Source organism: Onychomys torridus, chromosome X (genome assembly GCF_903995425.1).
Source record: "Onychomys torridus chromosome X, mOncTor1.1, whole genome shotgun sequence".
In the NCBI taxonomy this organism is placed as follows: domain Eukaryota; kingdom Metazoa; phylum Chordata; class Mammalia; order Rodentia; family Cricetidae; genus Onychomys; species Onychomys torridus.
This window is the reverse complement of record NC_050466.1, coordinates 93,214,725-93,241,318: the sequence shown is the minus strand read 5'-3', so window position 1 is coordinate 93,241,318 and position 26,594 is coordinate 93,214,725. Positions and strand designations below refer to the sequence as shown.

General features: G+C 39.5%; 1 protein-coding gene across 1 annotated transcript; it reads right to left on the bottom strand.

Moving 5' to 3' along the window:
- Positions 1-1,178: 1,178 nt before the first annotated feature.
- Uprt (uracil phosphoribosyltransferase homolog) lies at positions 1,179-24,593 on the bottom strand. Its single transcript, XM_036175063.1, has 8 exons — positions 24,552-24,593; positions 24,027-24,450; positions 12,835-12,877; positions 8,825-8,894; positions 7,717-7,779; positions 4,779-4,940; positions 4,034-4,132; positions 1,179-1,444 (listed from the first exon to the last, which is right to left on the bottom strand). Exons 2-8 carry the CDS (start codon positions 24,410-24,412, stop codon positions 1,338-1,340), a joined length of 930 nt encoding a protein of 309 aa, XP_036030956.1. The 5' UTR covers positions 24,413-24,450; positions 24,552-24,593; the 3' UTR covers positions 1,179-1,337.
- Between the last annotated feature and the right edge of the window lie 2,001 nt (positions 24,594-26,594).

Below are 26,594 nucleotides of genomic sequence, written 5' to 3'. Positions count from 1 at the left end.
CTTCCTACGAAACTACCTTCTGCTCTTCCTTATGCTTTTGGACAGAGTCCCACAGCAGCTGTCTGTGGGGCCATGAGAGTGAAATTCATCCAGCCACCATAGTTAATATCAATGTCAAATGGGATCAGGGTTTTATAAGCACATTTCAAAAGTGCAAAGAGTGAGTCTAAGATTGTTTCTCTCCCTTTCAGAAGCTTAAATATGAGCACATACAAGCTTTATATATTTTTAAAGAACATTAGTTTTTGTCTATTTTAATACAGCTATAGTTGTAAAACATGCAAAATAACTAAGTTCCAAACCAAAGGCAACTAGTAGAAACAACTAAATTAAAAAGAACCATGTTGATTTACTTATCAGCCACAAAATGCAGCAAAGCCTCCTGCACACCTTAGAAAAAATCCTCAGTTCCTTTGTAGAGGGCTGACTTAGCTCTCTCTTGTCAGCATCAGGCATTTGTGGTTCAGTCTTTGTAGATTCATGTTACAGATGCAGATACTGAAAAAGCCCTGCCATCTTTTTCACGGTATTAAAGCTTTGCAAGCACCTTCCCTCAAGCCCCAGTTTGGGAAATGAGCCATGGGGAACACAACAGTTTAGCCGAAGAGTTAACCAGATATCCTGGGTCTGAAAAATTAAGTGAGGACATTAATGGCAACATAAAATTCCAGGATATATTCTTGTTCTCTCTTCTCCAAGGTACCAGCATATATAATACAAGGAAGTAAAGAGTATGGATGGTTACAACCACCACATACAAGAAACCACCCTAGAGCCAAGAGCACAGTAAAGAAAATGGAAACTACAGTGTGCAGAAGAACTAACTCTTGTCTGGGTTTCTCTGTAGCTGCAAGCAACCTCCAAACCAAGGGGGTCACAAGTTCGACAGTTTCAATGCACTGAGTGAGGGTGCAGTGATCTCCATGAGCAGACGATTAAAATTTCCATCTTTCTAAGCATTGTTGAATTTGGTACATGTGAGGAAATGATCAAATCAAACAAATAAACTTCCAATACTTCTTGTTGCTACATCTACTTCCAATGTTAAAAGGCATTCCTAGCTGGGTGGCAGTGGTGCACACCTTTAATCCCAGCACTCTGGAGGCAGAGCCAGGAAGATCTCTGTAAATTTGAGGCCAGCCTGGTCTACAGAGCAAGATCCAGGACATGCACCAAAAACTACACAGAGAAACCCTGTCTCAAAAAGCCAAAAAAGAAAAAAGGTATTCCTAATGTATTTTCTCCATTATTTCTCAAACAAATTAGTAAAAACAAATATGAAATCCATTCACAACCATATTATCATCACACAAAGTATTTCGTCTTCCTTTAACAACTTAGTCTGTTCCAAAGTATTTCTGTCCAAAATGTGTAGGTGCAACAGGATGAACTTCAGTAGTTAAAATTGTGATCTCTGGAAATTCTTGAATGATTGATTTGGCACCTTCAAAAAGTAAAAATAATTGTTATTACTGCAAGATTTTTGGTAACACTAGTTAGAATTCAGGAATTTTATAATCATTGTCTCCAGACTCAATACTGACAGAAAACAGGGAACAATCATCTTTGGATGCTGAGTTAGGGATGTTTAATCTCTTTATACAATATCTGGTATCTGAAAAGCTTTGCTAGTAGTTCAGACCGTACTCCTACCCACTCAATAATATGGTCTGAAAATCAAATTATTCAGTTATACCAGCTCTGGCTAGAATCAAGTAATATGGCACTCTCTAAAAGGAAAATCACATGAAATGAAAGTTTTCCAACTGAAACACCATAAAACAAGTGTGAAGGCGTCTTTGGTCTGTCACAGAATGCTAGTTGTTTAGAAATAAGGACTCAAGCTTAAGATGAGGGGATTGGGCAGGGAATTCAGACTAGGTGGGATCCCAAACCAAAGAGCCACAGTGAAAGCCAAACAATGGAACACTGTTCCAATTAACACAACTACAGCTAAAGAGATTATTTTTCTTTTGCCAAAGGTGGATAATTACTGGATTATCTTAATGTTTTCAATGTCACCAGTGCTCCGTACAATGGACAATCAAGCAAATCACCCTTTGTCACCACTAGTATTTGAATTCCAGGTACATTTAGGTTACAAAAGAACAAAGTAATCCAATAGGCCACAATTAGATATAACAGCGTACTGAGAATAGCCTTTCTAACACACATGCTGTGGCTTCTGAGGTTTGCCTGAAACCTGGGCTAGCTGGAAATGAGAGAACAGCCTAACTAAAGAAGCCATCTATTTCTCTTTCAATTCTGAAACAAATATCAACTCACTGTAAAACATTTAGAAAATGTCCAAAAAACAAAAGCTTAAAAATGAAAGTCATTTAGAATTACACCTGATAATAACCACTATTAGTACGGTGTGTGCATTTTGAAAACAAAATTAAAATACCATTGTATATCTTTCTAGCCAGTCACATTGAGGTCAAATTTATTTGGTTTTATGCTAAAGTCTGCTTTTGGTAGTTAGTGTTATAATTTGTATTTGGTCATCTCTAAACTTATTGGTAACATTTCACAATATTTCTATTTGTATTAATTCTTTGAGAAATTCATACAATATATTTTGATCTTATTCATACCTCGTCCCTACTCCCTACCCACTCAACTTCACATATTTTTGTGTTCTCTCTTTTCCTCTCTTCACCCTCAAACGATCAAGCACAGGCTGGGTTACCCAACTCCTCTGGTGTGTGGACCTAGCAGGGGTCAAACCATTCAAAAAACTGACTCTGCCTCTCCCGGCAGCTATTAGAGGCCAGGGGTTTCTCAGCTAACAGTAGGATCCCATGTCCACCTCCCCTACCTCCATGCTAGGATTTTATCTGGCTTGAGCCTGCACAGGTCTTATGCATGATGTCACATCCTCTATGAGCTCACATGTGGAACAGTCTGTAAAACACTGCTTCCTTAAAGTCATCCACTACTTCTGGCTCTTAAGATCTTCCACCCCTCCAAACAGGTCCTTGAGACTTTGGAGGAGGGATGCATTTCACAGCGTGTAATTGCCTTGTTTGTGCTGCTTTTTCACACTTGCTATCTATATTTTTATATCACTAAATGTTGTTCAAAAGCAACTTCTGCAAGGTATATGATATATCCTCTAAATAGATATTACTTATATATCCATTTTCTTATCAGTCATCTATGTAAGTCCATTTGTTGTTGTTGTTTTTGAGACAGTCTTCCTATATAGTTAGGTTCTTTATGTAAGGCAGGCTGGCCTTGAACTTGCACTGATACTCTTGTCTCTGTCTCCCAAGTGCTCAAATTACAACCATGTGTCACCATTCCCAAACACCATTTACATACTTTCAAATTACTTCTTACACTAAATGACTATATAATGAAGACCCTAGAAACGAAATTCTTATGTCTCTATGATTATTTTCTTGCCATGTATTCCTAATTGCCCTAGATTGTTTTGTAAGAAAGCCAGAGTCTTAATTTAGGTACATCTCTTGCAGGAAATGGGGAATAGGACATTCCTCACATGTCCTTAAAACAGACATCTAATTAAAAAAACATCTGATCTTCATGTCACATTCCAAAGATTACTACCAGAGAACCTGGGTTGGATTCCCATCACCCACATGGCAGGTTACAACCATCTGTAATTCCAGTTCCAGGGGATCAAACACCCTTTTCTGGCCTCTGAGGTACACAAATATACATGTAGCAAAACAACATACACATAAAATAATGAAATAAAAAATTAAACATCAGAATGGTGGAAAACAAGCCAGACGTGCTAATATAAGCCTGTGGTCTCAGTTGCTTAGGAAAATGAGACAAAGGGATAGCCTAAGTCAAGATCAAGTGTGCGATACCTTGTCTCGAAAAATCATTTAATATTATCACTAAGCTTAGAGATGACAAACATAACTCATAACTACCAGAACTAGATTTAAATTGAATATGGACATAACTCTATGTTTCCTTGGAACGAGAGGCTAGAGAGATACACACTATCTCGTCACTATCTAGAGTTCAACTTATAGCTGCAACTTAAACTCACCATGGGGAGTGGAGAAGAGACTGAGTAGGATGATAACACTGGGTTGAACTCCATGTTCTATAAGAACCTTTACAGCTTCAATTACAGTGTTTCCAGTGCCTAAAACAAAAAGGCAACCAAACCCATTAGTGATGTTAACATCTATATTGAAATGGTCTTGAATTAAGGGCAATACAGTAATCTTAACAGAAGACTTGAGCAATGAACGCTTCATTTGAAAGTGTTTGTTCTTTTCAATGTTATCTTTGATGATGGATACAACATAAACAGGCATCAAATGTACAAGTCCCAAACTCACTGCTTGAGATACCAAATTTATGACCACCACCCCTGCTCACTTCCCTGGGAGACCATGATATGAGAAAGTACAGGGATGAGAACAGATTAATACTAGGAAACAATTCTCTGTAGAGAGGGTAAAACCTTGTGAAAATCACTAAGGTAAAGACAGAACATGTCTCAATATATTTCTGTGTTCTATATATTTTGCCTCATTAGGTCCTTTGCTTCAATGTGTTCATTTCAAAACAGATGTTCTTTGGAGCTAACCAAGTTTGACTAATGTATATTCCCTTATTACACAATAAAATTTTCCCAGTGAACTGCCCAGGGCAACTCCAAATCCAACAGAGAAAAACACATTTAGAAACTGGTTTTGCCTTTTATATAAGGGTGCGTAGGAGGTAGACACTAACTTGAATTTAAACTCTAACAAAAAATTACAAATGCAACTTAAGCCACTCACTGAGAATTGGATACATCAGAAGGACTTTTCTGCGATAAATGTCTGGAGGGAACTTGGCATAATACACTTTGGCCCTTTGTGTCTCCTCATCGCTCTGAATCAGGATCTTCCCAATTCGTATGGATCGACAGCAGTCTCGTAAACCTTGCTCCATTGCCTCACCTTGAAGAAGGAAATGAAAAGGAATCAAGGACCAAAGGATTGCGGCAGATAGAGCGCAAATCCAAGAACAGGCCGAAGCAGACTTTTTCACTGCTATTAATACAAAAAGAGCACTATCAAGACAGAAGCATTTTTCTTTCTCTTTTACTGTGCTTATATTTGATTCTTGGTAGCAACTCAGTGAAAGCAGATGAAAGGCTTGTCAATGAAATCACAATAAGCTAGACTTATTGTCTGCTTACAAGCTATGGAGCTCTTCTGCTTCCATGATTATGGAAATAAAAGCTTGACTGGGTTGTTCCTTGAGCTTCTTCTGCATCAGAGATACTTTACCTCATTATTTTTAAAGAAGATTTTAAGCCAACTAAATTTGTCACTTTCATCAGAGAAAAATATAAAAGATTCATGAAAGACTGGGGGCTGTAGGCCAAAGGATTTCCTTTTAGATAAAAGTGACCAGGATTCATCACTTAGTTCAACAGTGACTTCACTGACAAAAGTTTCCCTGCAAGTAGTGAAAGAGCAGTATGTTGTTCTCCCTTCCCCCTAGAGCCAACTTGACCCCCACTCCATTGGTTACTAAATACAAGCTACATTTCTTAATGTGTCTGTGTGTGTAATGTTTGTAGACATGTTCACATGTGAATGGGCACACATGTGTATGCATACATGTGGAAGCTCAAGGTTGACTTCAAGAGTCTTCCTTAATCCCTCTCCAACTTATTTTTTGAGGCAAGATCTCTCAATTGAACCTAGGGCTTCCTGATATGACTAATTTGGCTAACCATATTGTTCTAGGGATCTCCTGCCTATGCCTTTTGAGTATTGGAATTACAGGCAGGCTGCCACACTTAGGTAAACTTCAGTATTCACACTTGTATGGCAGGTGATTTAACCACTGAGATATCACCCCAGCCCCTAAATACAGGGCTATTCCTGAATCTGAATTCCTTTAAAGAAGTATTTTCTAAAAATCAACCATTCTCATGCAGTCTTCAAGATTTTGCAATACTTTAAAATCTACCAGTACTGGTATGTACTTAATATTTTCTTAAATTAACTTTTCATTTAAATTTAAGAGGAAACTTTAGTGCATTACAACTATGTCAAAGCTGGGGATGGAGTTTGATGGTAATAGTGTATAAGATTCTGAATTCAAACCATAGTACCAAAACCACAAAAGACAAAATAATCCCACAACCTCTCAAGTCTGCCTTTATCTCTCTGAATCATCAGAGGTGTGTTGTGGGATTGTTTTTTGAGCTGAAGCTCGAACCCAGGGCCTTGTGCTTGCTAAGCAAGTGCTCTATCACTGAGCCAAATCCCCAACCCATTGTGGGATATTTCTATCACACTCTGACACTCCTGAGACTATACCTTGGATAAGGGGGCAGAGCTAGTGACTAGCTGACCAGAATTGGCCATAGAGAAGCCAGCAATTTGGATAGAGAAGATGCACAGGAAGGGAAGGGTGGGGACTGGAGTTTGAGCTTCTGCTTGATTCTGGGACTAGGGAAGAAACTTGTCTCTTTCAGTATTTCTGGCCACAAGCAAGGTCAGCTAATGGCTACTCAGCCTCTCTGAGCTAGCATGTCTTCACCCTAGCCTTTGACTCCTGAGTCTTATTGATAAATAGAACGATAGAGACTTAATTTAAGCCTACATAACCTGGCCAGGAGTTCGGGACCACAAGCTCTGTCAGGCCAAGACCTAAGTGGCTGGTGAAGTGCTGACAAAGGGGCCATGGGTAGCAAACGATAAATTATCAGTAGATTCATGTGCAGCCGCTAAGCTGACAGAAAAACATCAGAGGAGCAAGGGCCAATCTGGGACTCTCAGAGAAGCTGGGACTCTCCGAGCTGAGAAGAAACTATATCCAACTTCAAATGCTGAACAACACTATCCTGAGAATGCTTTCACTGCTTAAGAGCTATCTTCCTGCAAGAACTGAGCCTAAAGCTCCTTTTGTAATTGAAGTGTTCAATTGTTCACAAACACAACCAGAGCAAGAGAAAAATGAATGTCTCTATGTTTTAAAAATCCATCTGTTTCCAGTGCAAACAAGTGAGGCTTCCAGCTCTTGTGAAAAAAAAGTTCAGTTTGCAGAAGAGAAATCATTCGTGTGTAACAGGAACACATTCTCATCCCAGGCATGCCATTTTGCTGTACAAAAGTTGTTAGTTAAGATGATCGCGTGGACTCAAAGCATTAATACACAATGTATAAGATCAGCAAGTGGACATATCTAGAGCTAATGACAGCTAGATGCTTTTGCCTATGTAGTCACATATTCATAGAATATAAAATTTAAAATATTAAATAAGTCCAGTTTTTGGCAGAGTTCCCTGCAACACAGGAAAAAACAACAACAACAACAACAACAAACCCAGAGGAGGCATTTTCTCCAGCCAGGTACCCAAATGTTCTTCTTCAGAATTTAATTTATGCCACATTCCTTCAGTCTGCAAACCATTCTCCCCAAGAGAGGAGCATCCTGTCCTCCCAGCCTGCTATCCTCCCACCCTCCTTTGAGGCATTTTCAAAGCTGGCTTGCTCGTGGGAGCAGGCCACTAGGGAAGATGCCTGCAATTACAATTAGCCAAACTTAGCAGCACATGGGCCATGACTCCAAGGCACCATGAGGATAGGCAACACAGGTGGTGAGATTTAAGCAAAGGCAGGATGCAATTATGACAAGCCAGCCCGCCTCTCTCCTGGAAAACAGCAACCGTTTCCATGCATGCAAAGAAACAAAACCATACACATGCAAACCTACCGCTCCTCATTATGCTGACCCCACAATTTCCTTTCTCAAATTTCACTCCTTCATACTTGTGCCCTGTTGGGAAATAAAAAATAGATGCTTTATCATTAGAGCAATGTGCATATTCTATAAGGTGACCATGGTTCAAAGCAGATGAGTACAAAGCAACCCTTGCCCAGACACATTGTATAACACCTTGGGTTTCGTGGGAAAGTAATGATTCATGATTTTTCATAGTCATTAATTCCTCAGAAGAAACCTGGGAGAATAATTGGAAGAGGAGGGTTTCATCAAGTGGGAATAGGACTTATTATAGCACAGTATTCACACACACACACACATCCTCCAAATTGAATTCAAAGGAGAATGACTGCTGCCCAAGAATACTAGATACCCCATCAATTCCCACCAGGGCCTCACTGAGAGCCACAGCAGAAAGCCTCCTCATTCCATCCCTTAACAAGTAGAAGAAAGAGGCTGAAATAGTTATCAGGCTTCTCAAAACTTAGCCTCATTCGGAATTGCATCCAGTACGCTGCAACAAACTCAGCCCTCAATTGTTCCTAGTCGACCCTTTGAATAGAAGAGTTTTCCATCATTTATTTAAAAAAAAAAAATCAGAATTCCAAATCTCTGAAAGGGGGACTGTAGGCTATTTTTATTAGAACAAAGCACCTCCAAATCTTATCATTTTTAGTTTTCTTTCCCTTTTCCACATCTCATCTTTTTTTTTTTTTTTTTTTTTTTTTTAAACCCGGAGTTTCTGTGCCAAACCAGTCTCCAGCATTTGTTAGTACCAGCGGCTTCCCCACAGAGGTGAAGATAAGCTGCCAGCAATTCTTAACTCTGGTCCCGGTGGGCTGCCATCAGAAGCAACACCTGCATGCTGAAGAGTATGTAATAACCTTTAACTTGAATTGACAAGCAAAGCATTAACAAAAAGTCACCTACATAGATTTCTTTACAAAAGTCTCTCTTTTTCTAAGATGTTAAAAAAATAGCTCTACCTAAACTCATTGTTCACACTGATTTTCCACAAGATGCCTTCCTTCCATTTCCCCCCCTCCCCCCGAGTTCAGGATTTTTATGAAGAAAAGCTGAGAGTGCAGGCCGTGGTTACCTGTCGGCGTGGTCACCATGCATTCTTTATATGGCAGCTGATTCAGTCCCTCTTCTACAACAAGTCTGATCTACAAAGTCAAAGAAAGAGTAAGCTGAGAGCCTTCAGAGTCTCCTGCTAGCTGCTAGCCTCGGGAGCTGAGGGCTTAGCTCATGGAGGAAGGAAGGGGCCCCTACCATGTATTAACTCCAGGGACACATCGAAATGCCGGACTGCTTTTTTCTAAGGACTCAATCTCCATTTGACACATAACTGTCACCAAAGGGCTCCAATGTGCCTTCTGAGTCAGTCAAGAATATGAGAATGGAAAACTTCAAAAGGAGTTATAGCAAAAACAACATTGGTAGTAATAAAATTATGGGTTACTGTGGAAAGTGCCCACCTAGAATTCTCTACCTTGCCTAGTACCTTTGAAATCTTTGCAATTTAAAAATGAACTTGTATTCATTTTTAACAAAGGTCCACCATAATACAAATAAAACCTAAAAGTCCTTATGAGAAAATGAATAAGTAGATGGGCTGAAGCAATTTACTAAGTCTGAAGGAGGACCCAGTAGAATATCTTGGGACTCCTCAGCTTAAGAAAAGTACTATGAAAGCTAATTAGATGGCAGAGAAGCAGGTAGAAGGATAGAGCTGACTCCCAAAAGTTGTACTATGACTTTCACATGTATCCACAATGGTATGAGCAGGTGTGTGCATACACACACATACATGCACACACAAGTAAAGAAATAAATATTTTTAAGATGTTCAAACAGAGTTTTATGAGTCTCACATAGCAATTATGTGGTAGAGGGGAAGAATCACTCAAAATTATTAGAAACAGCCTCTCCCAGCGAGGTATGAGCAACCAGAGCCCAGTATAACGAAGACAGTGCTGAGCCTGTAGTGCACATTTTCTCCGATCAATGTTCCGTTACTGATTGAGAATCAGGAACAGCAGGTAGAAGTAAGACGCTTCATTCTGTTATCACAACACATCACCCTGCTGCCATTAAAAGGATCAATCAGAAATGGCCCATCACTTTGTCCCCCTGCAGAATCAGAGAATGGGCCCAGAAATCTTTTGAATAGTGTGTGCAAGAGCACACTGACTGCTAGCTACCACCTTCCTTGACTATTATGTTTGCTCAAGAGAAAATTACAGGGAAGACATTTTTTCTTTCAAAAGTCCCTATCTCTTTCCTCTAGTGACATACCTCAAACAAGCCTTGTTTCCTGCCCCATCACCTGAAACTCTGGGACAGAAATTACCATGAGCCAGAGGTTGGAGAGGACTGCAGTGAAATACTGTTTTCTGGACATAGCTGGACCGGTGCACACTCACCACAGCTGTATTTGCTTACACAAGACAGGCACAAGATCAAGCCAATCAACACTCCACATACATGGAGGAGGAGCTCACAGGCCCCACCCCTAATTGAGGAGCTATTAGCAGTTGATGGCTTCTGGAGGAGGAAGAGTCTGTTGTCTTTAGAGGTGTGGCCCCTAAAAGATTGACCCCACTCCATTGGATGGCCTCACACCCAGGTGCATGTGGGCAGCATAAATTAGACTCTGTCAGCTATGAAAAGAAAGAGGATCTGAAGTTGGCTGGGAGTGAGGAGGGATATGAGCAATGTATATCGTATACACATATGAAAATTTCAAAGAATAAATAAAAATATATAAACATAGGTTTGGAGACAGGTGTGTCTAAGTTAGAGGAGAGCATAAAACTAGAAGAATGACTAAATTTCCTTTAAAGGGTGGGTTGTAGTTCAGTGGAACAGTGTGTGTCAAGTACACTCAAGGCACTCAGTTCAATCTTCACCACTCTCTCTCCCCAAAATAATTAAGATATAAAGAACTGTGGGAAGCAACTCTCGACAAACCAGGATAACATCAATTGCCCACTATCAGGGATGGGATCCTTGTATTGAGGAGATGGTGGACTGGAAATCATCAACAATAAAAAATGTAAACAGATCACTTAACCCCAACTCAAAGAACTGAGGGGCTGGAGAGAGGGCTCAGTGGTTAAGAGCACAGACTGCTCTTCCAGAGGTCCTGAGTTCAAATCCCAGCCACCACATGGTGACTCACAACCATGTGTCATAAGATCTGGTGCCCTCTTCTGGTCTGCAAGGACACATGTAGGCAGAACACTGTATGTATAAATAAATAAATCTAAAAAAAAAAAAAAAAGAATCAAGAAGCCCAAATTACCATACCCTACGTGAAGTATGCCACATATCTCATTTGGCTAGGATATAATACCTGTTGTTTCAGAGAAGCATTTTAGAACACCCATGAACTTGCCTTCTACTTGCTATAATAAAAAGAACATATGCATCTGTCCTTAGGCTTGTAGTCCCAGCTACCTGGGAAGCTGAAGTAGAAGGAATGTTTGAGCTCAGAATTTTGAGATCATTCTGGAAAAAAAAGAGAGATTGTCTCAAAAAGAAAAAGAGAGTGAGAAAGAAAAGAAAGAAGGCACAAGGGAAACAAAAGAGAGATGAAAAAATTTACCAGAAAACAGAGACTCCTATACTCTGCTCAGCAGCCATTAAGGTGAAAGTTCCTAATGCCTCAAAACAGTTTGGGTTTTTTATTTGTTTGTTTTTTTGCTGAAAACATAAAAGAAGGCTGAAGAGATGGCTCAATTGATGGTATAGTACTTGTCTTGTAAACATGAAGACCTAGGTTCAATCTCTAGAAGCCACATAAAAAAGCCAAGTGGTAGCATATGCTTTCTAACCTAGTGACAGGAGGCTCTCCGGAGGACTTGACAGCCAGTCAGCCTCGGGTAACTGGCAAGCTTCAGATCCCAGTATGAAACCTTATGTGAAAAACATCATCAACAACAACAACAACAACAGAAAAAGAAACATGAGGTAGATGGCTCCTGAGAAGCAACCAAGACTGATCTCTGGCCTCCACACTCAAGGTTGACATTCAGTTTCTACATGCAAGCACACACATGCACCTCCACAAACACACACATACATACACAGAAGAAAACATGAAAGACAATGGCTACTGCCCCAGGAATGTCAACCATAGTTCTCTTGCTGCTACCAACAGTTATTACTATCCATGAAAACCAAAGTAAGTTTAAATAGAATTGAGTCTCTCACCCCAAAAGCAGAAGAGGAGTTACCTATACTCTTAGAATATATGCTCTAGGAAAAATCAAAATTAAAAGTTTTATGCCTTACTTTCCTATTTTCACACTTCCTTTCCTATTTTCATTGTTTGACTATACCTACAAAGTTAATAAGCCATATTTCTTTCATAAGCTAAATACTAACAACAGTGTTAAGATTGTAAATTCCCCAAGAGCAAGGACCATATCTATATCCCTGTCTTATCTCCTCCCTCCCAAAACAGTCTAGTGCAGAGCCTAACATCTACCCAGTGTTTATTTTCATTAATGAAGACTATTAGTCTTAGCAACTACCAATTTCACTCCGAGAACGGAGCACACCTAGGTATCAACACAAGAATGAAAATTAGAATTAGGTTTGGTGAGGACTTAATAGGATGCCCTTGAAGAAAGAGTATACAGTACAACTTAGAATTTTATATTGTGAATATATCACAGGGCAGAAGCAAAACAAATACAATTCACACTGTAAACTACAAAAGAAAATACACTAGTTTTTGCACCTTAGCTGATACACGGGGTAAATGCTAGGTCGCAGAACATACTTAGTTTTCTTCTAATGTGCTTTAATTCATTGCCCTAAAATGAGGCATTTTATGAGTTGCTGAGAACCAGACTGCCAAGATCCATCTAAGAATGACAAAGAATGGATTCACAGGCAATGCTTTGGAGTAAGAGGGAGTGAGGCAGCACCTTAATGCTATAGTAGAAAGAACACTTCAGAAGCCTAGTAACACAATGGTCACCCAGTGCAATCTCTCTCAACCCCAGAATACTCCACAACAAAAGAGCCCCCTGGTCTACCGGGATCATATCACTGTGCATAACAATGAAATGAAAATGGAAAGCCTCCACCTACCAAACGATCCGCAGAAAACATGAAGTCCCCTCTACTGGCTGTCCTTAAAAAAAAAAAAAAAGTACAAGTTTTAGTCTAAATTAGAGCTTCAAGGTCAAATATAAAGTTAATACACATAGTAACACTGAGATTAAGACCTATTACACACTAAAAGCTGAAATGTTTATGTGTACAATATATTTTTACTAAGATACAGACATCAACATGAGATGACTTCATAAGTATTATTGGAAAAGCTTATTTGATTACTTGATATCAATATTTGAGAGAGGAATTGAAGGTCATGTGAAAACAAAGATCCCTTGCAAGACAACAGCAAGGGTGTAAGCTCAAATTGAGAAGAAGCTTTACAGTAAGAGAGCTAGCTTTCCTCTGCCCTCTGCCCTCCTTGCTTCCTATGCATACAGTAGAGATGAGTAAATGCATCTACTTGTTTCTAGTCCTTTTGAGGATTATAAGAGTTAAAATAAGTCTTCTGTTTTTGTCACTGTTTTCAAAAACATGTAACTTAATTTCTAAGCCCCCTTTCTCAAATCATTTATAACTTGTTCTTTTGCCCTGATTTCCAATTAAGCCCTTCATTCCTCAGATTTTTCTGTCATTTTCTTATGCATTTTCTTCTGGTTAAGACCATCTTATCCTGAGGTACTTAAGCAATAGTAATCCAGTCTTGCACATATTCACAAGCTGTTAACCAGCAAAAGAAGAAAAAAAAAAAAAAAAACGTTAGGAGACCAATGTGTTTTCTGTATGTAAAATTCTCTTCCTTCTTCAATGGAAGTTAAGCATTTTGATAGAATGGATTCATTAACAGCTTATGTACTTAAAATTTTCTACCTGCCTATCCAAAATATTCCTCACCACAGCATCAAAAGGACAAATGCAAGTGCTGATTATCTCAGCAGACTGTTCATTACTTTTTTTTTTTTTTTGCATGTGCATTCATTTTTTCTAACAGGACAACAATACAATATACCAAATACAAATGACATCATGTTTCTTATAATAATCACAGCTCTATCATATTGTAGATATTAACTCCCTAAAAAATGGGCACAATTAAACAATTAAGAATATGGGTTTGTAGTCTTTATACAGACAATTCTCTAGAGTCAAAAATTCTGCGCGCACACACACACACACACACACACACACACACACACACCCTACCTATATACATAGAGATGACATCTAAAACAGGTTCTGTTACATATACTGCTGTTTTCAAATGGGAACAGTGTCTCTTGTTTCTACAAGTCATTTTCAAAACACACCTGTCAATGAAATGAGAAGAGAACTATAAAAATAAAATACTGCTCTTGATGCAGCCAAAATACACCTTTTCAAGGGGGAAGAAAACTCTGAATTTGTCAGGTTATTTTAGAAACTTAGTTCATTTCTTAAATTTTTATATTTATTTCATGCATGCGAGTGTTTTGCCTGAATGTATAGATGTGCATCATGTACATGCCTGATGCCCATGGAGGCTAGGAAGGGGCATTTGATTCCCTGAAATGAGAATTACAGGTGGTTATGACTGCTATGTGGGTGCTGGGAACAGAACCAGGGTCTTCTGTAAGAGCAGCAAGTACTCTTAACTGCTGAGCCATCTCCCAAGCCATCAAGTCTGAAATTTTCTTTTTTTTTTTCTTTTTGGTTTTTCAAGACAGGGTTTCTCTGTGTAGCTCTGGTTATCCTGGAACTCACTCTGTAAACCAGGCTGGCCTCAAACTCTGCCTTCCAAGTGCTGGGATTAAAGGTGTGCACCACCACTGCCCAGCTGGTCTGAAATTTCTTAAAGAAATGCCCTAGCCAGGTGGTGGTGGTGCACTCCTGTAATCCCAGCACTCGGGAAGCAGAAGCAGGTGGATCTCTGTGAGTTTGAGACCAGACTGATCTACACAGCTAGTCCAGGACAGACTCCAAAGCTACAGAGAAACCCTGTCTTGAAAAAACAAACAAACAAAAAATGTCCTATATTTTGACAATATGTCTTTAATACATCAAGTTATTACACAAAATAGCTATATCAGGTAAAGTGATCAGAGCTATCACCATCTGTTACTTTAATTTGGAATCAGACTTTTTTGTTTGTTTGTTTGTTTTTTCAAGACAAGGTTTCTCTGTGTAGCTTTGCTCCTTTCCTGGAACTCGCTTTGTAGACCAGACTAGCCTTGAACTCACAGAGATACGCCTGGCTCTGCCTCCCTGAGTGTTGGGATTAAAGGTGTGTGCCACCACCGCCTGGCTTATATATATATTAAGATTTATTTATTTACTTTGTATACAGCATGTATGACTACAGGTCAGAAGAGGGCACAAGATCGCATTACAGATGGTTGTGAGCCACCATGTAGGTGCTGGGAATTGAACTCAGGACCTCTGGAAGAGCAGTCAGTGCTCTTAACCTCTGAGCCATCTCTCCAGCCCTGGAATCAGACATTTTAGCACCTTTCAAACTCTCTCTCCCCCAAAATCAGCTTTATCTACATTTTACAAAAGGTTTACACTGAGAATCTAAGAGGAATTGCCTTATCTTAACAGTTATTTGACCTACAAAAGAAATCATTCACTATTCCAAGTTATTCCATGATGAACAGTAATTACTATCTTGCCTTCTGTTATTTTAGACAAACTTCAACTCATACTATTTACTTTAAATCAATTTAGAAATTAATGGAAAGCTAGAATACAATAAAGTGATTACATTTATTAAAAATCCACAGTGGCCTTCAATATCATGTTGAAATTCTTAACACTGTTGAGAATAGTTTCATAAAAACAGAATTTGCTTATCAGGTACAGGTGCCTGTAATCTCTGAGTTCTTTATTTGGGGCCAATGCTGGTCTGAATCATTTGTTTAAAAATATGTTTTAATGGAAACTAGACTCTGAGTACTATTCACCCCATACACTTTGTTTCAAAATATAATTATTCATATTATTTCAAAACCACTCAAAAAATCTTGTCCCACAGAAACAAAACTTTGTAAAATACCAACCATCTTCTAAGAACAGGCTAAAATAACATAATGTAAAACTGCCATAAAGCAAAATCACACAGACACGCATCCCTGGAATATTCTTTTATCCAGGGTCCATATTGCCTGGCTGTCCTTTAATTCCCTGGCATCAAAATCACAGAGATCCCCCTGCCTCTGCCTTCAAGTGCTGGGATTAAAGGTATGCACAACCATGCCCAGATCCTAAGATATTCTAAAATGTATTTAAGTAACCAAATATCACATACTTAAATAAATAAGAATATCCAAGCAATCAGAGTCCAAAGCACAGAACTGTAATTAATATTAAACTGAGATCTTTTAAATTATACAATCTCCAAACATATCCAACAATGAAGATATAACTATATCTAAGAATATTTACTTGTCTAAATAGTCTCCCCTCAAATATATGTGCAACATACTGTAGCAACATGATGAAAACCAAAGGCAGCCATTTTAAAATGCAATTTTCACATGGAAACACGATTCATACCAGAAACCAAATATTAATTTCAACATGGAGTATCTAAAAGTGAATACTTTAAAATCTCCAGAGAGCCAGGTATGGTAGTTTATACCTGTAATTCCAGCACTCAGAAGGCTGACACAGGAGGATCAAAAGTTTGAATTCATCCTACATTACATAGTGAGTTGGAGATAAGACTGTACTACATAAGGAAATCCTATCTCAAACAAAACAAAACAAAAACTAGATGCCAGGTGTCTTACTTACTGTTCTAGTGAAGTGAAGAGACACCATGAACAAGGCAACTTATAAAAGAGAGCACTTAATTGGGAACTTGTTTATAATTCAGAGGGTGAGTCCACCATCATCATGGCTGAAGCATGGAGGCAAGCAAGCAAGCATGGTGCTGGAGTAGTAGCTGAGAGAGCGAGAGCCAGAGCAATAAACAACTCAGTTCTGAAAATGACCAGATAAACTAGCTCCCCACACCCCAAGCATATACAAATTATAAGGACTGCTAAGACTCACCCTCAGACCAGCTGCTCTGCCTAGAAGAGGCTCAGACAAGTTCAACTAGCTACCTGGAAAGGACACCCTCCAACCTACTGAGCTGCCCGAAGGTTGTGCTGTGTACTTTAGGTGGCCAGCTTTTGTGAGCTGTCAGCCATGCTGAGGTGGGCTTTGGTGAGGCAGCTGTCTTTGAGTCATTTCTTGTCCTGCACGTGACCTCAATAAAACTTACTGCTTCCCTCTCCAAGATGGACTTTGGTAGTTTTCTTACTTTGGTGTGTCATTGGTTGCCTATCTGGGACAAATAGGTGTTTGTTCACCCAGGAATGGTGCCACACAACAGAGAATCAGTTAAACCCTGGAGTTTCAGGGGAGCCCAGGCTACATATCAAGACCCTATCTCAAAATAAAGTACAGATGGCAAATGAACAAAATGTTCTTCCTAAAGAGGCTGATGGTTTTATGATATAGCTTGTAAAGGGTAATCCACTAAGGTTACCACATGCAACACACCCTTTAGTGGGTGTGGTGGTCTAAACCTGTGATACCAACACTCAAGAGGATGAGGTCAGTAGATCACAAAGTTCAAAGACAGCCTGGCATCCCTAACAAGTTTAATGCCTGGACCACATATCAAGACCCGGCTTTGAAAAAAATGCATGCTTTCCAAAAGCAATTAGAGGCAAACTCTTCCTGAATCATAACTCAAAACAATTTAACTAAAATCAAATCCTAGGAACACTGAATTGGATGTCATTTCAAAAGTTTAAATATACAACACTCTTCTTCCAAGAAGATTACACATGGATTGTTTGTGACCTTTGGAGAAGGGAGACTGGAGTGAGCATTTAGCAAATAAAAATATAGGACAAAAATACAGGATACACTATAATCCGAATTTCAGAAATCCCATGGAACATACAAGCTACACTTAAATAAAAAAAAGTGTTCATTGTTTACTTGAACTCAAACTTAACTGGGCATCCTGTCTTTTACATGATAAGAGCAGGAATAATTTATTCGATTTTCAAAGTAAGAATATTAATACTGAGAGTGTGAGTATTCAGACTTAATATTTTGTTTGTTTGTTAAACCAACAGGTGGAAGGGAAGTGAAACCTAAAAGCAGTTCTGGCAGGCTCAATCAAAAAGATGTGTTTCATTTCAAGCTCCGGTGTAATGAGCAATCTCAGAAGGTAAGTTCTACTTCTCCATTACGTGATTACTAAAATCAAGAACAGCCCCAAGGTTTGCTGTAGCATGCAGATGGTTTGCAACTGACTTTACTCCTCCCATTGCCTTCAAACAACAAACCCCTAACAATATACTTAGAACAAATCTAACTCAATGAAAATTTAAATAAATAAATAGCTTCTTGTAGCTGCCAGGTGAAGTCAGCAAAGTCTTCTTAGTAATAGAGTGCCACTCACTGTGGACGTGCATCTCCAAACAGTTCAATATCAATGCCAAAAAGCAGGTAGGAAAACAAGAGTTCTCATTTTCACCTGCTAGAGGCCTATGTAACTGGTGAGCCATTACTAGGATAGATTCAGCCATATTATATCAGGGATTTGTGCCGCTTAGAGATGGGACTTCCTCCCTATTTCAGTAAAGTCAGTTAGAAAATTCAAGTGGGAAATGTACAAAACACACATTCATGTTTTAAACAATTTGTAAATCATATTTTCTCTATAATGAGCATTTTGGTTTAATATGAATTGGAATGACAAATGCTGACATACCTCTAGCCTCAGGGCAATGCCAGGACAAGTTGTTTAAACTACTTCTTGTTTTGTATATAGATCCCCGGATCACTCTACACTCCAGGTCTGAAGCTAAGCCAAGCACTACCAAGGGAGCCTGGTCATTCTCTCAGAGGCAGTGGTCTCATCTGAGCACAGAATAATCATTTGTGGTGTTTGTAACGCTGCAAAGAGGTTCCACCCAACACTGCACAAACAAGCTCTAAGGATGAGAGCCAGGAACTTGTTTGTAAAAAAGACTTCACTGTCAGTTCTAACGCACAGCTTTGGTTCAGAACATGACATTACTTTGATGAGTCACATCACATTAGGCAATACTCGTATTAGGGCTGCACAGCACTTTCATCCAACCTGAGGTTAAATGTCTCCTCTACAGATGACTTAAAAACCAGTCACAGGGCTGAAGGTAGTTCTTTGGTGCCATTTTATAGTCTGAAAAAACTCTCAAGATAATTGCTCAACTTCCATGCAAACAGCATACAGAAGCCATGCCAAAGCCCTTCCTGGGACAAGAATACAGACATAATATACTCAATAGCTCACAATACAGTTTTACTCTAGTATTCCAGGAGACAAAATCAATCTCTCTCTCTCTCTCTCTCTCTCTCTCTCTCTCTCTCTCTCTCTCTCTCTCTCTCTCTCTCTCCCTCCCTCCCTCCCTCCCTCCCTCCCTCCCTCCCTGCCCTCATACAACTGGGGCCTGGAGGATGATTTTAAAAATTCACTTCATTGCCTTCCGTATGAGGTCATGAACCATGTTCAAGAGGGAAAGTACATTACACCCAGATTCTACTGGGTTTATTATTCAGGAAGAGAAGAATGCATAGTTTAATCCATTTCAACAGCAACAAAGAAGAAGCCACAGGAAAATGAAGGAGTCATTTTTTTCCTCATTTACTAGTGACCCATGTATGTGTAGCTGAGTAAATTATCCATTCCATTTGGTGTTTAGATTACTGCACTCTCAAAGAGAGAAAATCATTTCCTTGAAATTCAATAATACAGCCAACATATTATGTTTCAAATATTGTACACTTCAAAAAATAAAGTCATTTTAAATCAGTACAATGTCCTCAATCTTGCTTGCTTTATAGATATACAACAACTTGCAGTCCCGTTGGATCACCCCATTTCTCCATGCCAGAGTCAATTCATAAAGCAATCCCTTTAGCAGATAGATTCTCAGAAGCAGGAACAATAAAAGAAACAACATGTACTCCAAGGGCTTCTAGTATCAGACACCTCCATAATATATATGCAAAACAGAAAAAAGCATATGCCTTCAAGAAGACAGACTATGACAACCGGTTGCACTTTCCATAACTAGACCTACATGAATATTGCTCTGCTTACAACAGACACTCTGTCAGCTCCTACAGAACCTGAAACGGGCCTTGTTTGCATAACGGCAAGACAATTAAAAAAAGAAAGAAAGAAGAGAAAGCTTCTGTTAGCAGATTATGCTGGTTAACAGAAACAAAACTAAAAAACACTGTCTCCAGCCTGAATAGGCACCACCTCATTAGGGAAAAATCACAGTAGGTCTTTCTGTACTGTGTGTCAACGCGGGATACAAATTATGTAGGCTTTTTCAGTATTTTTGTTTGTTTTGAGGAAGGTCTTGCTAGGTAGCTCTGGCTGGCTTGTTCCTCACTAATCACCCTAGACTAGCCTCCAACTACAGCAATCCTTCTCACTCAGCTTCCTGAATGCTGGGATTAGCAGCATGAGCCACAAGATCTAGCTTGGGTATTGATTTTCAAATAAAGAATCTGAATTCTCTGTACAAGTAAATCCCTTATACTGTGTCAGTAAAAAGCAAGCATAATTTCCAACTCGAAGAATTTAAATGCTGTAAATATACACAGCGATTCACAGTTTATAACAGCGTTTCATGGATAGTATCTTGTTTTAGCTTCTCAGAAGCTCCATGAGGCTGCACTAACATCTTCATTTTATAAATTATAAAGCCGAAACACAGAGATGTTAAACATCTTGCCTAAGATCCTTTCATGGGATTCTACTGTCTCCTTTTTCAAACTCAGAAGAAAAATATAAAGGATTTCATTTATTCTCAAGTTGCTATATAATCCAAGCTTTTCTAAATAATGTAATATAATCAAGACATATAGATACTATCATATGCAAATGCTGAATGTCATACTCTCTCCAAGCTCTGTATTAATGGTTTTTAACCTTTACATCATGATCCTTTATGAAATTTAATGAAAACTAAAGATTCCCACCCCTGCACAAAGGCATATTAAGTTCACAGTGTTCACAGTGAACTTATTCATCATAATCAGAGAGTGGAAACTACCCAAATGTTCATTACCCATTGGATACATAAACAAACTGCAGCATGTCTATACAATGAAGAACCATTCAGCCACAAGAAGGAATGAACCCTGAAAACATTACAGTAAAAGAAACCAGCCACATATGCATCATATAATATATGGCTCCTTTGATTTGAACTGTCCAAAATAGCAAGAACCCCATGATCTCACTCATATGAGAAGTCTTGAAAACTTGATCTCAGGGAATGTGACAGTAAAATGGATTTCACCACAGGCTGGGGAATAAAAGGTGACAAGAAGGAGGTAGAAAGGTTGATCGAGGAGTGCTGAGTTCGAATTAGTTAGCAAGTGCTTTTTTGCGCTGTTACACAGTAGGTGGACTACAGATAATAATGTATGCACATTTCAAAAAGCAAGAATATTTAGAAAGCTTTTACCATAAAGGGTTGACAAGTGCTTGGAAAAACATATTTAACCTGATTTAACCATTATGTACTACTCCATTTTATGTTTTTATATTAGTTAAATAAATTTAAGGGCTAGGAAGATAGCTCAGTTAATAATGTGCTTGCACACCGGCATAAAGGCTTGAATTCAGACCCCACAGTACCCATGTATGGCTGGGTTGATGTACACCTTTAATCCTAACACTGGAAAATAGAGATGGAAGGATCCTTGGAGCTTGCTAGCCAACTGGTCTTGCTGAAATGGTGAGCTCCAGGTTTAGTAAAAGACACTGTCTCAAAAAATAAGATGTGTAGTGAGTGATAGTGGAAGGTTCTAGATGTCAACATCTCTCTACACTCCACACACATACATCCATGCATACATACCTACACCCACACAAAAATGAACACACACATATACCACACACACAAAGAAAAATAAAAAGAAATGCCCAGAATAGGCAAACTGCTGGAAATATAAACTACTTACTGCCAAGGGATTGAGGAAATGTTAGAGAAATGTGGATTGAACTGTAAGGTCTCTTGCTGAGGCCATTACTATGTTCTAAAACTGATTGTGGTAGGTGATAAAACACAGCCATGAACATATATAAAACTACTAAGTTGTATACTTTAAAATGCTTCAATTGTATATGAATTGTATCTCAATAAAGATGTTCTTTTATTTGCAGTGCTTGGAATCAAATCCAAGGTCTTATGTCTACAATACGAGAGAGAGTTCTACCACTGAGCTAAATTCCAGTCCTTCAATAAAAACATTATTTTTAAAACAACCATTACAGCCGGGTGGTGGTGGCTCACGCCTGTAATCCCAGCATTCGGGAGGCAGAGCCAGGTGGATGGTGGATCTCTGTGAGTTCGAGGCCAGCCTGGTCTACAGAGCTAGTCCAGGGCAGGCTCCAAAGCTACAGAGAAACCCTGTCTCGAAAAACCAAAACCAAAAAAAAAAAAAAAATTACAACGGACAAATACAATTTACCAGAAACTTCCTAAGCCCTGAAACTCATCTATAAGGGCAATAGGGTCCAAGAACCAAAATTAGTTAACTCCAAGAATCATCAAATTTTCTTTATTTCTCAACAACTGTTAACAAGCCTATGCTTCATCTTTTTAAAGACCTCTATACCATTAGATCATGTGATCACAGTTTTCAGTACTGATTCTTTATAAACAAACAGTACAGTTTCATAAATATAGTTTTGAGAGCTAGATCCAGGCATAGTAGTGCACTCCTGTAACTCAAGCATCCAGGAAGCTGAAGCAGGAGGATCAAACGTTTGAGTCCAGACTGGACTATATAGTAAAACTCTATGTCCACAAAAAGGTAGAAACAATCTTTAATGATTGAGCATCTATTATTGGCAAGGAATGGTTGTAATTCAAAAATATAAAAAGATTTCTGTCAGAAAGCATAATAAAGCCCAATAAGCAAAGAAAGATCCATACACAATAATATTCAAAATAGAAGACAAGTCTTCTTTTTAAAAAGATCAGGGAAAATGAGCCAGAAAGAATGGGTTTAGCCTTGAAAAATAGGACCTGACCATTCAAAAACAGGGACATAGGGCATTCCAAATGAAAGCAGACACAAGGATGCCTTGGAACCAAAAGGGCCAAACATCCCCGACTTTGGTAGGTTCTGGTAGGCCAGCTAAGGCTGCTATGTTTTAAAAGGTGCATGAATGTGAATGCCTCAAGAAAAGTGCAGTGAGGAAACACCGGAGCCTATTACAAGAGGATGAAGAAAACGTTGCTAAAATCTGATTTAGGTGAGGGCATTTTTAAAATGTCAAGGCACGCTGGAAAGATGGTGGTCTTATATGCTGTAGCTACTCATTTAAAGCTGCCAGGTATGGTCTTGTGCCCAGTAGTTCCACCCACTTGGGAGGCTGGCTTGTGCCTTGGAGTTTGCGGCCAGAGTATGAGCAGCAACTTAGGGAAATCCTGTCTCAAAAAAGAAGACAAGAAGGAAGGACAGCAGCTGTATTTCATTGTGGTACATATTTTTCAGAGAAAACTCATATTCCAAAGTATTTTAACATGAAGTTCTTGCTACACTGATTTGTGGGATTAGGAGGGTCCAACATGTTCTTAGATTGCCTTTGCTGTTAACTAGGACCTGTAAGTTCTCAGTAAGACAATCTTGATCAGAATGGAATGATAAACTTTCTGCAATCCGGGTAAACCTGAACTCCTACAAAGTAAACAAATGGCACACTGCAGTAGCAAACGCTATGAGTCAGAGGGCCAGAGAAGCACAATATCATTTCACTTGAAATTGCTTCATTTCTGTGAGCCTGGACTGCTAGGTGATAATAATCATAGGCAGTAACCATTTCTGGGTTATACATTTACCACGTGGTCAAGAACTGAGCAGATGGCATCAGTGGTGTGTACCTGCCTGGCCCAGTTGAGGATTGGTTCTGCTTAAGAGAGACAAAGAGGCCGGAAGACACTGAAGGCTACCTACAAGGTTTCATTCCTACCCAAAGCAATGTTAACCACAAGAACTAAAAAACGGTTATAGATGTGTCTAGCTGACTCCCCTCCTACTCACACGCCAAAGAAAGAGGCCTGGCTCGAATCCCCAGAGACCAGTTTGCCAAATTCAAACACTGGCTTTTTACTTTCACCCTGCAACCCCTCCACCCCATTTCCCCCTTCCGTTCTGGGCTTGCTTACTTGTCCCGGATGATAGTCTGCAGCTCCCGGATCTGATCATTCATAGGCAGCAGCTTAAGCTGTGCCCCGATCTGTCGGGAGAGTTCACAGTCCCCTAGCAGGGAGTCGCCGACAGGTGCGTCGTAGTTGCCACTGTCACTAGTGTCACTGTGGTTCTCAGAGTGAAGATTAGTGCCACAGCAGGCCTGAGAGTCCCGCTCCGGGAGCACGCTAGAATGGGCGTGCCCGGGGAGCAGAGTCAACTTAGCCATAGCAGCGTTATTTTCTTCCGCATGATCCAGGATCGGGGCGTCTGCTCGCAGACGCTCGGGACTTGGGGTAGAAGTAGAGTTTACTTGCCGGTTGTGACAAGGCATGGAGTCCGGACACTGTAACTCCGTGGCCATACACAGGGCCCCCGGGCTGTCTGCGCAGCTGTCAAACCCTAAGGATAAAGGGATAAAGATCAGGAAGAAAGGGATGCGGACATGTACTTTCTCCGGTCCCCCGCCTCCTCCAAATCGCTAACCCTGTCTGCCCTCTCACCCCTAGGCCTCCACGGTCCTTTCGCACGCTTTGTTCCATACCCGCCCACACCAGACGCACTGCCGGCTCAAACACCTTATTGGCCTGTCTGCCTGCCAGTCAGCAGCAGGCTGGTTGGTTAACTCTTTTGAGTCTTTCCTGCTTGCTAGCCTGGCAAAGGTGGCTAAGCCGAGGATTCCTCATTGCTGAGTGCCCCCCGGAAGCCCCTAGGACTTCTTGAAAACAGAACTTTGGTACAGTCAAGAGAAAGCACGGGTGGGCTATACACATGAGGCACATGCTTTCAGACTTTGTGACTTAACAAAGAAATTGTACTTGAGTAGTTTTTTGTATCTTCAAGCTAATAGCTTATCTGTGTTACAGAAGAAGGAAGTAAGAACACCTAGCAGGTTACTGAAAAGCATGGCCTTTCTAGACTGTTTTACAAGCTGCAGTTTCATAAGTGTGCTCAACCACCGAAGTTTTTCTTACTAGTATTGGTTGGGTCCTGCATTGCACACATTACCATGGAAATTTTGTTGTTTTTCATACACAGTCACTTTGTGCTTCCAAACAATACTTGGAAAGATAGACACCTTTCAAAAATGCATAGGTACTCACCATAAAGAGATTAATGTCTAGGACAGTAATTTTCAAACATCTGTGTGTATCAGAACAATTGTAGAACTTGTTAAAATGCTGAGTTTTGACTGAACATGAAGGTACACATCTGTAATCACAGCTCTGTGGAAGCTGACACAAAAGGATCAAGAGTTCGAAGCCAGCCTGGATTACACAGCAAGCCCTAGCCTCAAAAATAATAAAATAATCAACATCTCAGAGCTTACCATTGAGAATCTAATACAGTAGTCATGAAATAGGACCCAAGAATCTTTATTTTTAACAAGTAACCCAACGATTTGTTTTGCTCCTTTGTTTGCTTGGTTCAGTGTGATAGGTTTCATTATATAGTTTTCACTCCCAGTAGTTCATCCTTCACTTTCATGTCATATAATATTCTCTCCCCTGCCCTTTATAAAAATCTTTTCCCCATCTGCAATATCCTTTCTATTTTCATTATCTATGCCCACACTTATACTGCCCCCCCCACAAATTTACAGAAATATGAGTAACAAAAATGGGACTACCCAGGTCTTTGGCAGAAACTGAACTTTGGTCTAGTTGTCTGTTTTATGTTTTCTTCATTCATTTGTTGTTTCGGTGTTGTTATTAGTCATGTTTTCCTCTCTATGTGTCTCATTTGTGTCCCAGTTTTCAAGTCTGTAAACTACTATCTACAAAGAAAATGTAGACTGAATAAATTTCATTGCATTGTGAAATTACTATCTTGAGTGCAATCCCACACACTTTTGAAGGCTTCTATATCTTTTCACCTAGCATATAATGCAAATGAAAGGGTATCTGGGTTTAAGACCTGCATCTGCTAGCTTGAAGTACGCAAGAACAAATGGCTATTTTGTTAATGAATACTGTAAGGGAATTCACTGAAGCCCAGTATTGTATCATGATCAAAGATACCCTGGCTCCAAAACTGCACTAGAGTTTGTCCGTTGTTTTATCAGTCCTGTGACCTTATTTTCAATGCCATAGAATAATGAATTGGAACAGTACAATTGCCAGTCTGTCTTGTCTTTACTTTCATGTTAAACATACACTTGCTTATATTAACCAATAAGCATTAGCAGGTCTACATTTGAGGTTCTGGTAAGATAAAATTTACTAATGATTCATCATACTAGCACATTGTTTTGTGTTCTATAATTTACAAAGCATTCATATGCATTCTCTTATTTGAAAACTCAAGGGAAAAAAAGGCCAGACATGGTGACATATGACTATAATCCCAGCACTCAGGGTGTTGAGCTAGGAGGATCACCAATTCAAGGCCAGCCTGGGACACACACACACATACACACACACATTGGTGTGGAGGGGAGAAAACACAAATTCTGTCTCACAAAATCAAATAATTGTCCAAGATCACACATTCAAAAGGAATGGAGCTAACCCAGGAACACTAGTCTTTGGACTCTAAATCCAGTC

What these genes read in the sequence shown, in the direction of transcription:
- Uprt (XM_036175063.1), bottom strand. Translation starts at nt 24,412, where the DNA reads ATGGCCACGGAGTTACAGTGTCCGGACTCCATGCCTTGTCACAACCGG. An exon ending in CAGACTATCATCCGGGACAA is followed by an intron (nt 12,878 to 24,026) that starts GTAAGCAAGCCC and finishes TTTTTTTTTAAG; the next exon opens with GACAGCCAGTAGAGGGGACT. An exon ending in GGTCAGCATAATGAGGAGCG is followed by an intron (nt 4,941 to 7,716) that starts GTAGGTTTGCAT and finishes TCCTTCTTCAAG; the next exon opens with GTGAGGCAATGGAGCAAGGT.